Source organism: Solanum verrucosum, unplaced genomic scaffold (assembly GCF_900185275.1).
Source record: "Solanum verrucosum unplaced genomic scaffold, falcon-dt-bn FXZP01000103.1, whole genome shotgun sequence".
Taxonomy (NCBI): domain Eukaryota; kingdom Viridiplantae; phylum Streptophyta; class Magnoliopsida; order Solanales; family Solanaceae; genus Solanum; species Solanum verrucosum.
Window position 1 is genome coordinate 9,329,181 of NW_026020048.1, and position 13,074 is coordinate 9,342,254.

The 13,074-nt window shown below is 32.6% G+C and overlaps 2 protein-coding genes across 3 annotated transcripts in view; one reads left to right on the forward strand and one right to left on the reverse strand.

The window, feature by feature from the left end:
- The window catches only part of LOC125822871 (lysine-rich arabinogalactan protein 18-like), a 217,815-nt gene that overhangs the window by 13,778 nt on the left and 190,963 nt on the right, over window positions 1-13,074 (forward strand). The gene's annotated exons all lie outside the window — the stretch shown is intronic.
- Window positions 7,541-8,635, reverse strand: LOC125822874 (E3 ubiquitin-protein ligase APD4-like). The gene is made up of 4 exons (XM_049502342.1): window positions 8,368-8,635; window positions 8,210-8,279; window positions 7,814-8,111; window positions 7,541-7,734 (listed from the first exon to the last, which is right to left on the reverse strand). The coding sequence occupies exons 1-4, from the start codon at window positions 8,446-8,448 to the stop codon at window positions 7,656-7,658; spliced, it is 528 nt and encodes a 175-aa protein (XP_049358299.1). The 5' UTR covers window positions 8,449-8,635; the 3' UTR covers window positions 7,541-7,655.

A 13,074-nucleotide genomic window follows, 5' to 3' on the forward strand; every position in this document is an offset into this window, starting at 1 on the left:
AATAAGTGTATGTATACGTTCAATTTAATGGAGGTGATTTTGTGATATATATACATAGTTCATGTATACATAAATATAATAAATTTGTAATTTAATAAAAAGTATTTTACATTCGGTTCAAATATATATTTTTAGTGATAACTTCAATAAAATGTAGACAAAATATGCGGTAACCATTTGCTTCATGTATTTTTATAAATTATTATACATTTATTTGCATTTAAAAAAGAAATAAAAGAAAGGGACAATTGGCTAGAGAGACGGAAAGTTAAAGAGAAAGGAAGGAGTTTACCTAATTGGCTAAGTTATACCTATTTTTAGGCCTACAAATAAGAGATAAAAAGTATTTATGCTATATAAATCACTACTATATAGCAGTGTCTTTATTTGATTGATTAAGTTATGCCTAGATTTTTAGATGGATAATTTACTGATTTTATTTTGGTTATGCCTATATGCATATTATTAGTTGATGTTGACTGTTTAGGTAAAATCTTCATCTTTAAATTGGAATTTTTTTCCCAGTAATATTTGGGTTAAAGAGTGTCAAAGGCCCATAAGATTAAAAATCATTACGGGCTTAAATAGCCAACATTCAGGCCCACATTGACAGTTTGTATGCCAATAAAGACAAGTTCAACATTTCAATAGAACAAATGTAGTGTGTTGTGGGAAGGGGAGGCATAGTATACTAGATATCGAAAACTTTTAAGGAAAAATTATAGAAATCCCACCTTTTAGTTTACTTATTACCATTATCCCCTATTAGTTTTACAAATCTCCAAAATCCCTCATTTTCGCGCATCAGATTATTGTATATCGCGCATCAAATTAGTGTATCATGTATAAAATGTACATCAAATTAGTGTATCATGTATAAAATGTACATCAGATTAGTGTACCATATATAAAATGTAATGAATCTTACTTAATGATTAATGTATCTCGCGCATCATATTAATGTATCAACACTTATATTATTGTATCCGTTTGAGGGATTTCTGTAATTATAAACTTTAAAGAGATAAATTTTAATTTTGCCTTAAAAGTATGTGATTTATGTAATTTGCCCAACTTTTAATATCACGATTTCAATAATATGATCTTCATTCTTCGGTATTTATTTAATTTTTTTAGTGTTCTATATTTATAAATATTTATTTCATAAATGACAAATACTATATCAAAAAATATATAACTATAGATACAATTTATATGTATTAATATAGTACTAATAAATTTGTAAATTAGTATTAGTGCAAAATTAATTGATCGTTAACTACTTAATCTTGATGCAAATGTCAATTTTAGGTAGCTAATTAATGAAAGGAACTAATTATATTTTCTTTTAAATATTTGAGTATTTTTGAAAAGCTAAAATCATAATTATCTATTAGTACGTTATTACAAGTTGATATTTAACAAACGGAAAAATCCTTTTGGCCAGAAAATTTAGCCAGAATTGTATTTTACATATGTTATTTTTATGTTTTTGAACATTTTTACCCTTTTAACTTTAATACCTTTTAATTAAAAATGAAAAAAGATCAATTTATTTTAAAATAAAAAAGATATTATAATTTTTTAAAATTTCTGATCAAATTCTGACCATTCAGCATTACCTTAAACAAACTACTCTTACGAATTTGTTGTCCGCAAAATATCAAAATCAAATACTGAACTATAACAAATCAATTTAATATGATAATGATATACTTAATACTTTTTAAAAACGAAAAACTGGAATTTCTTACTCGAAATTTTCAATAACGAACCGTGCCCCTTGTTACGTTGTGGGAATTACTTTTTCCCATTTTACTACCATCTATATAGCTTTCTCAAAAAGGCTTAAGTCATACACAGTCCCTTAAAGTTATTCTCATATTTCACTTGAACACCTCAACTAAATATTGTACCTATTGAATACCTCTAGTACTTTGAATTGATACCTATTTGACATTTTTTGGATAATCAACCAAAATATTAAGTGTGTGAGATACACTCGCTATGACATGACACTATGACGAATTAAATAATGACATGTGTCAATTGAATCCAAAAAAATTATTTCAAAATATAATTCAATATGAGTGAAGAAAAATATTTTAAATAATAAAAAATAAAATAAAATTTTTGTAATCCATGCACAATTCCCCCACCCCACCAAACCTTTCCCCTGCTACCCATGACCAGCCCCCACCGGCTCTTTCTCTTTTTTATTTTCTACTCTTTACCATAGATTAATAATGACAAATCGTTTAGATTAAAAAAAAAAAAAAAAACTTTAATAGTTACCACTGTTACCAACCACCCAAGTTCTTCCCTGCTACCTATCAGAACACTACTCTCCTTTTTTTTTCCTTCTAATCTTCTAAATCAACAATGGCAAATATAAATTCTGTTTTTCCCTTCCACCGGAGCCGGTGTCGGCACCGGCGATGCCAACAAACCATTGCTCTACCTCTTTCTGCTCTTTCATTGGCATCGGCAGTACAAAATACACCATTGCTATCCACTCAAGCTAAATATTTATTCTCTTTCATTTTGATAGCATGAAAATCTTTTACTCATTGTCTTCATCACCTATCCATTAGTAACTACTTACTAGAATTGGAACAAATAATAACAAACTTTTGCCAAAAAAAATCAATTCATATTTTTTTCATGTAATAAATTGAGCTTCATCGAGATATTTGAGACGTAAATTAACATAAAGAAAAAGAAAAATAAGAAGAAGAATGGCAGAGGGTGTGAGAAAGAGAGAGATGGAGGGGGTGGGGTGTGGTGTGCGCATGTGGGTAAGAAAAATGATGAAAATGGTGGAATAATAGATGTAGGGATGGGGAAGAAGACGGCTGCTCCTGTTTTTTTGTTAATTTTTTTTTCTTTTTTATTAATTTAGGTGCATAGGTTAAGAGGAAAAAATATATATTATTTTTTGTAAATTAATGGAAAATCTCTTGTTTTATTGCAGTAGTTTAGCAGTGAATAAATACAATACATTAGGTGCTAACTAAGGAAAGAAATTAAGATTGATTCCTATGAATCTGCAGTGATTCCTATAAATCTGCTACCTAAATATAGCTATGTATATTACTAGATTTAAGTCTATATACATTCTATAACACTCCCCCTCAAGCTGGAGCATATATATTGATCATGCCCAGCTTGTTACAAAGATAATCAACTCGAGTTCCATTCAATGCCTTAGTGAGTAAATCAGCTACTTGCTCTCCTGTCTTCACGTAGCCAGTGGAAATCAAGTTTTCCTGAATCTTCTCACGAATAAAATGACAATCAACCTCAATATGTTTAGTTCTTTCATGATACACCGGATTTGAGGCAATATGCAAGGCAGCTTGATTATCACACCAAAGTTTTGCTGGTGTATGATGTTCCAACCCAATTTCAGTTAGAAGATGATGTATCCACATAATCTCACACGTAGACTGTGACATAACTCTATACTCAGATTCTGCACTAGATCGAGATACAACACTTTGCTTCTTACTTCTCCATGAAACTAGGTTCCCTCCAACAAAGACACAATAGCCTGTAGTCGATCTCCTGTCAATTTTGGATCCGGCATAGTCAGCATCTGCAAAACACTCAACACGAGTATGACCATGATTGCTATACAATATCCCAAGTCCAGGGGCTCCTTTCAAGTAACATAAAATCTGCTCCAAAGCTGCCCAATGTTTGATTGTAGGCGAGGACATAAACTGGCTGACAACACTTACTGCAAAAGCAATGTCTGGACGAGTCACACTGAGGTAGTTTAACTTCCCAACTAACCTCCTATATCTCTCGGGATCATCAAAGAGGTCGCCGTCATCTTTCATAAGCTGCACATTGGGAACCATTGGAGTACTGCAAGGTTTAGCTGCTAACTTTCCAGTGTCTGCAAGAAGATCAAGAATATACTTTCTCTGAGACAACAAAATTCCCTTCTTGTTTCTATTCACCTCTATACCCAAAAAGTATTTCAACTGACCCAAGTCTTTCGTATGAAACCTAGTATGCAGGAAAGATTTGAGGGAAGAGATCCCCGCATAATCACTTCCTGTGATGACAATGTCATCGACATACACAACCAGTAAGATAGTGCCAACTGCTGATTGTCGGTAAAAGACTGAGTGATCACATTTGCTCATCTTCATCCCAAACTCCAGGACTACCTCGCTGAACTTCCCAAACCAAGCTCGCGGACTCTGTTTCAAGCCATACAAAGACTTTTTCAAATAACACACTCTCCCATACTCCCCCTGAGCAACAAAACCAGGTGGTTGCTCCATATATACTTCCTCTTGAAGATCACCATGAAGGAATGCATTTTTGATATCCAACTGATGTAAAGGCCAATTCTCAGAAGCAGCTAGAGATATGAACAAGCGGACGGAAGTAAGTTTGGCAACTGGAGAGAAAGTGTCTGAATAATCCACCCCATAGGTCTGAGCATACCCTTTAGCCACAAGCCTGGCCTTAAGTCTTGCCACAGAACCATCTGGATTTACTTTAACTGTGAACACCCACTTACATCCCACTGGTTTCTTCCCACTAGGTAAATCCACCAAATCCCATGTGTGATTTTCCTCTAAGGCATGTATTTCCTCAAGCATCGCATCATACCATCCAGGATGAGTCAAAGCTTCCTTCATTGTTATGGGTACAGAGATAGATTCTAAAGAAGCAACCAAGGACCTTGACGTAGAGGATAAGCGGTCATAAGAAACAAAATTAGCAATGGAATACGTCGATTGACAAGTCCTTTTACCTTTGCGAAGAGCAATAGGGAGATCAAGATCATCTGAAGGATCGGGTGAAGAAAGATTTGATAACAAAGGAGCTGGTGCAGAACATGTATCATCGATCTCTCGTCTTCTCGAATAAACTTGAACAATTGGTGGTCTTACCGGAGTAGAAGATGTGGGCCCAGTAGTCAAATTGTGTTCAATAGGGGAACTAAGAGAATGAAGGACATCATCTAATTGTTTTGTCACATCACGAGTAACTTGATAGACTAACCACTCATCTTCCTCCCCCTGAGTTGTCGAACTGGGAGGTGCATAGAAGAATGGTGTCGTCTCTGAAAATACCACATCATTTGACACCAAATATTTACCAAGCTCGGTAGAATAGCATCGATACCCCTTCTGAAGGCGAGAATAACCCAAGAAAACACACTTCAATGCTTTAGGGTCCAACTTGGTAACAGATGGCCGAACATCTCGAACATAACATGTGCTTCCAAACACCTTAGGCTCCACTGGAAATAGTGGCTTGTTTGGAAAAAGAACACTGTAAGGCACATTACCAACAAGAACAGTCGATGGCATGCGATTAATCAAGAAACAAGCTGTGGAGACTGCATCAGCCCAAAATTGTTTAGGGACCTTCATTTGGAACAAAAGTGCTCGAGCTGTCTCAAGCAGATGCCTATTCTTTCTCTCGGCAACTCCATTTTGAGAGGGTGTATCAACACATGAAGTTTGATGGAGAATACCGTGTTGTCTCATGTAGGATTGGAACAATTCTGACATATATTCTTTAGCATTATCACTCCTCAGAATACGCAACGAAGTATTGAATTGAGTTTTGACCTCCGCACAAAAGGCACAAAAGTGAGTAAACACTTCAGAACGACTCTTCATAAAATAAATCCAAGTCATTCGAGAGAAATCATCCACAAATGTGACAAAATACTTATATCCAGTTTTAGAAACAACAGGACATGGTCCCCAAACATCAGAATGAACTAACTCAAACATCGACTCCACCCGCTTATTAACCCTTGGATTTGTTGAGCTACGATGGTGTTTGGCAAATAGACATGACTCACAATCCACTGAAGAAATATTCTGAAATTGAGGACAAAGTTTCTTCAACGTAGGCAAAGAAGGATGTCCCAATTTACAATGTGCCTCGAATGGAGACATGACACTAGAGAAGGCAGCAAATCGAGGCTCCCAATATTCATCAAGAATGTAGAGATTATCAGATACATGTCCTTTTCCAATAACTTTATTTGTCTTCAGATCACGAAACAAACAATGATCAGGAAAGAACGAGATATAACAGTTTAGGTCCCTAGTAAGCTTGCTAACAGACATCAAATTAAAGGCTAACTTTGGTAGACCTAATACAGATGACAAGGTAATAGAGGATGTTGGTTTTACAATCCCAGATCCTATAATCTTACAGAGCGAACCATCAGCAACCGTCACAGGAGAGAGTGCTCCATGTGATCGAAAGCTAGAGTATATATTAGGATTACCTGTCATGTGATCTGTGGCACCTGAATCGATCACCCATTTATTCGAAGAGGATATAAGACATGCTTTTCCTGACTCAACAAGGGTAGTAACCGGAACAGATTTCTTTTGTAAGTTTTGATATTGCGAGAATTTTGCAAACTCTTCTGCTGAAACCAAAATTCCTTTATCCGAAGATGTAGGAGTCACAATTTCAGTCATTTTCTCCAAATATTTTAGTAGCATATGAACTTATCAACAGCAAGTATAACTAGAAGCATGTACGTCAGTTTGTGACCCCACAAACACAGATGAACAGAGTCAAATGATTTTATCAACCAAGAAACCAATTGTCGACGCAGAATAAAGAAATTGACTACTTGACCAGTAGACTCAGCAAGCAGTGAACAATAAAATACCCAAATAAGTAGTTCAGAAAAAAAAGAAATCTTGAACCAGCAGTTTATCCACACAACACCAATTATCTGAACTGAAGTAGGAGCTAGCAGCCACGGAACCACAAATCACAGACCAGATTCAATGTCGCAGAACAGAAACAAACCTGGAAGTGAAGAACAGACTTTTTGAATCGTGTTTTAACACCAGAACATGCACCTTCACGTGCTGGTGTGTGATGAATAGGCGAACTGTATGAGCAGTGTGTGATTGCCACTGGCTTCACACCCAGATGATAGAGAAGACTGGTTTGGCCGGAAAATATACTCCACCTCCTTCTGTGGTGGCAGTACGCAGACTGACCACTCTAAATCAGTGGATTAGAAATCCAAACTCTTCCGTAACACAGCCAAAACGACACGAGCCAATAGGCTCTGATACCATGTAAATTAATGGAAAATCTCTTGTTTTATTGCAGTAGTTTAGCAGTGAATAAATACAATACATTAGGTGCTAACTAAGGAAAGAAATTAAGATTGATTCCTATGAATCTGCAGTGATTCCTATAAATCTGCTACCTAAATATAGCTATGTATATTACTAGATTTAAGTCTATATACATTCTATAACATTTTTTAATAGCTCAACACGCTCCAAAAAAGTAAACCATACGTTTTTTGTCATGTCATCATTTTGTGTCTAATAGAAATGACTTTTGAACAAATAAGATGTTCAATTGACACAAGAATAAATTAAAGTGTCTAAGTGAATTATGCGAACAACTTCAGATGGTCGGAGATGACTTAAGCCTTCAAAAAGGGACCCAAGTAATTAGTACCAATAAGTACACATAAACAAACATGTTATGTTACATCATATTTCACCTGCTCCTGTCAAATTGCAAGTCAGCAACTTGCAGTAAAAATTAAGAAGTACTATACTAATAATACCATTGTCGAATTAGAAAGAGTCAATTGCATCAGTTACATAAGGGAAATACTGAGTTTATGCAAGAAGCACTCTTCTAACTCTCCGAATTACTCTTCGACAAATTGGGCAATTCTTGTTTTCTTCTTCTGTAATCCTGCATATCAACAAAATCAATTCCCGTATAAGTTTTTATACTGACGATGCATATAACTTAAATGTTCCGTATACATTACCTCTTAGCACATGAGTGACAAGTAGCACAATGGCCACAAGGAATAAAGAAGCAATTTCGTTTATTGTCATAGCAAACTATGCAAATATTTTCATCATACAGATCCTCTGAGGAACTAGAACGACTGCAATTTCCCGATTCCAAATCATCTTCATCACATGTTCCGTATGTCAAAGAAGCACTTGCTTTCGATATCAATCTGTCTGTTTCTCTTCTTATAGTATCATCATTTCTTGCCATTTCGCCATCACAAACTCCAAGTAATTTAATTAACAACGCCGCAACCATCAGCAACACCACTGATAAGAAAAAAAAAAGAGAATTAATTCAAATCAGAATTGTTAATTTCATAGAGTAACATCAATTTCACACATGATTTTTGTGTATAGAAACTTACGGATAACAGAGGAGTAAACAATCACATTAAGAACGTACTCTAACGCAGCCTGTCGTTGATCTTGATCTTCCTGTATTATTTCAACAAATTTGATGAACGGATGTTCTCTCTCAATTAAAGTTTTTAGATGAAATAATCGACAATTAAAAGGGGCTTACCTGATTTAAGGAGACCAGGGTGTGGTACTGACTGAAATTGAGTTGAATTGGACTTAGTCTTAGTACTTGATTTGAAGACATGTTCTTAAGATTCTGGTTTTGCCTGGTTAAACTGCAATTTTGCCTCCTACCTGGATGTATTAATTGAGGTGTAACTCAAGGGGCATTATTTGGAAAAGAAAAGACTTGAAGTACTGTTGAAGCTTTCGTAGAGATTACGCATATATTTATTCTTTGATGACATTTATGAAAGTTTGTAATTTATCGAATTCTGTGCCTTCTTAATGCTCACTTCACAGTTTAAGGCTGCCACTATTTAAAGTGAAATTCCTTCGTAAAGACTAAAGAAAAAGAATGTGAGCCCATTTGGATGGCTTAGGCCTCAGCCTGTTTAGATTGATTTTAAAGTTGGTTAAAATTATTTTTTAATTTATTTTTAGCTTTTAAAGGTGTTTGGACAAGTTTAAAAATTATTTTAAAAAGTTAAAAATAACAAAGTAGTTATGTATCATTTAAGGACATAATTTAAATTACTAGTATATCTTTTACTATTATTTTTTTCTGTCTTAATTAAAGAAAATGACAAATATAAAAATAAATTAAATATTTATTTTGAGCAATGACAAAAAATACAAAAAAAACCACTTTAATATGAAATAGAGAGAGAGTAACAAGCAACATGTACTCCTTTTCATTCTACTTTACCCATGTTTAGTGGGCACAAGCAAAAACTTTTATTAGAGATATATTTTACTAAATTACGTTATATAGTTATTCAATAGAGAAATATAGGAATAAGTAAAATGAAACTAAGGAGTAAGTAGGCAACTTGCTTACTTATGAAGGTGTATTTTACTAAATTATTGAGTAACTAAATTCACATAAAAAAATATATCCAAGGAAAGGGATTGTATCGCCCAAAAATTCTCCTATCACAAGAAAAAGACAAACTTAAGTTAAAAGTAGGAAACTTCGCTTACTTGGAATAAAGCAGATCAAGTTTAATCGCATATATAGAACGAAGAAGAGAAACAAACAACTTCACTTCCCAATATTATAAAGAATCCAAACCAGAATAGCTTTCTTCTGAATTGGGAATTTTTTTCACTAAAATTCGATCCAGAAAGAAAAACAAAAGTAGCAAAACGGCAAATTTGCAAGCATATATTGCTTCGCAGAGGAACCTTTTATAATTAGGAATGGTAGATAATATGTCCCTGTCAACAGACCGTTATAAGGTAGAAGTAGAATCAATTCGAGTTACGGTGGAGTAGTAATTAATTTTTAAATAGAGATCTTGAGTTCGAACATTCGAATATGGAGTTACTTTTTTTTTTTATAACAGAATGCTTGGAGCAGTTAATATATTTTTAATTAGAGACCTTGACTATATCGAATACAAAGTTACTTTTTTAACAGAGTTTTACTCCTAATGTATGACATTTCATAAATTCAAGTTTAAAAGGCTCCGATTCAAATATCGAACGAAATAAAAAAGCAAAAAGAATTTAAAAGGCTGGAGAAAATACAAGCTTGCTTTTCTTTGGGATTATTCCTTTACATCAGCTTCGAAGAAAAAAAAGGCAGTCCTCTTCTAAACAGAGCAATTATTTAATCAAAATAATATTCCGATAATTTCTCTATTTTAGGTGGAAACTTAATTTAATATTTTTGACTTCTGAGTCGTAACCGCTACATGTCCTTCCTTTTCTTACTTATTGATCTGAGTTGCTTATCAAACGGATAATTATGATTAATCTATTAGTTATTGATTTAAATGTATTAATTAATTAGCCAATTCATAAGATATTGATTAACAATTTTTTTTCATTATTATTATTTGTAATCAGCACGTCTGCCTAAAATAATTCTCCGTGATAATATCTAGATTGGTCCAATCAATAATTTCTAAGCAACAACAGAATGGCAGACAGGTTCCATTCTCCTTTTTGTCCAACAACAACACCACACAATTTTTATTTTTTTTAATAATTTAAAAATGGTCCTACTCCACCACCAGTGTTCAATTATGATATTTACCAGACACAAGCGATCGTGTTAATACAGATTCAATATCTGTTATTTTTTTGTCTCACATTATGTGGTATAGATAGAATTTAAAGAGTCAATTAAAATTTAATATAATTTTTAAATATTTTAAATTGTTAATGATTATAATTCATAATACTTTTTACTTAATTTTTAAATGATACATATTGCTTCTCTTGTCTCAATGTATGTAGCAAATAGAATTTCAAGAGTCAATCAAATGTTGTTAATTATTGAGATTTATAATACTTTTTATGTAATTTCCAAATTAAATAATACATGTTCCTTATTTTATCCTATTTTATATGACACAAATATATTAATTTTATGAATCAATCAATTCCTTTATAAGCAATTAAATTATTTATATGTTTTTTTAAAAATAATTTAAGTTATCAATTATCGTTATTTATAGTATTTTTTTTACACAATTTTCAAAAATAAAATAAATAAATTAAAACGAAAAAAAAATTAAATATAGAAAAAGCTATCAGGCAGGCATGTCGGCCATGACCTGTCTGGTCATCCCGTCTTATATATTAGTAGGGGATATGGAGGGCCGAGGCCTTGGTTTTTTTGTGTCATCAATAAAAATATTTGAGAAAAAAAAGGTTAATTACTTGATCGATTTAAATATAAACATAAATTGGGCTGTTATGTTCTCTTCTTTCTTTTCATTTGGTTAATAAGTTTGCAGTTAGAATAGTGTAAGAAAGAATTTACCGCACTTGTTGTCTACACATGATGATACTAATCGAATATGATCAAGTGATAAACTAAGAGAAAATGGCTAAAATGGTCCAAGTAATGCTTTATTTTGGTCCTTAATATATTTCACTTAATTGAAATAGTCTTTAATGTATAACAAATGTGTTCATTTTAATTCTTAAGATATTTCCCTTGATTGAAATGATTCTTAGTGCATGACAAAAAGTGTTCATTTTGTTTTTTTTTTGCTCTAAACCTAGCAGACTTATCTTTTAATAAAGTGTTAAATTTTACTATTGACCTTGCATGGCTAACAAAATTTACCCTTGTTGTCTTTTTTTTATACTCATTTTTGTTTTAAGCAAGAAAAAATAATAAATTTTGTTAGAGAAAGTAAAGAAAATAGTATTAGATTTCATGATATTTTTCTTTGGTGCTAACAAAGAAGATATCAACGGTGAATTTTGTTAGCCACGTGGAGTTCATAATTAAATTTAATAATTTTTTGATAAATCTGTTAAGTTTAGGATAATGACCAAAATGAACACATTTGTTATGCATTAAAGATCATTTCAATTAAGTCTAATATGTTAAGGACCAAAATGAACTCATCTATTATACATTAAAACCATTTTAATCAAGTGAAATTTATTAAGGGAAAAGACATAGATTCCCCCCCGAACTTGTAGTGAAAAGTCAGTTACACGCTTAAACTACCATGATGACCTATTACACACCTCTACTATTTAAAAGTGAATTTATTTACCCCCTAAAGCTGACATGACAAAATAATAATACTTAAAAAAAAACATGCGCGTCAGATAATTATTAAAGTAAAAAAAAAAAATCAAAATATTTCTTAAACTCCACCCCCACATCTCTTCTTCTTTAGACCCCACCCTCCTCTTCTTCTTCACACCCCATTAAGCTTAAAATAAACCAATAAGAAGAAGCAACCAAGAAATAAATTACTTCCGAAAGGAGTAAAACTTTGGGAGGTTTCAATTGGTGGGGCTTCGGCGGACGTTTTTGAGTGTTGAGTGATCGATTGAAAATGGGAAGAAAATTATTTTCTATTATCTCTATTTTTTAAGAAATCCATGAAGAACATGAAAAAAATAACAAAGAATGTATACCCAATACAACTACAAGCCGCAACAAATAACAATGAAAACTTAGTATCCATGGCCAATCAATGGAAGAAACTGAAGCAACCTTCTTGTAACTACATTTTGGAATGGAAGAATTCGTCCACTCCACGAATCAACTCCAGATTGCGGGCAATTTTCCTTGGTGGTCATTGCTAAAAGTTTATTCTTTACCATTTTGCAATGAAGAAGATATAATTATTTGAGAATTTTAATAACTGATTAGGAATTAATTAGTGTAAAATATAATTAATAAAATAAAAGTTAAGTAATAAAGAAAATAAAGTAAAAAGATATTAAAAAATACAATTTTTGACATGGCACTGACGTAGCGCTGATGTGGCAGCGAGTGTAATACACCACATACTATGAGAGTGGTGTTGCACATAACAAGGTGGTATTAAATTCACTTTTAAATAACAGAGGTGTGTAATAGATCGTCATGATAATTTAAGTGTATAACTGACTTTTCGGTATAAGTTAAAGGAGAAATCTATGCCTTTTTCCATTTATTAATGACCAAAATAAAATATTACTCACACATTAAGGACCATTTTGTGATAGTAATGTATACGAAGAAATGTGTCATGTATATACTACTAAATTGCTACATTTTCAATTATTTCATACTTTTTTCTTTGTACAAACTATGGTTTGGATTGATGTAACGATTTTAGTAAATAAAAATTATTTTTTACGACTTTAATGTCTGTTTAATTTATTGATAGTTGAAAAGTATATCTAACTTCTCCGACAGAAATTAATTAAGGCACTTTACTAATGATGCTACCCATCATGATTA

Excerpts from the sequence above, each read along its gene's own strand:
- LOC125822874 (XM_049502342.1), bottom strand. The coding sequence starts at position 8,448 with ATGTCTTCAAATCAAGTACTAAGACTAAGTCCAATTCAACTCAATTTC. Across the intron at positions 8,112-8,209 it reads TGTTTACTCCTCTGTTATCC|TGGTGTTGCTGATGGTTGCG; the intron begins GTAAGTTTCTAT and ends TTTTCTTATCAG. Across the intron at positions 7,735-7,813 it reads TGTCACTCATGTGCTAAGAG|GATTACAGAAGAAGAAAACA; the intron begins GTAATGTATACG and ends GTTGATATGCAG.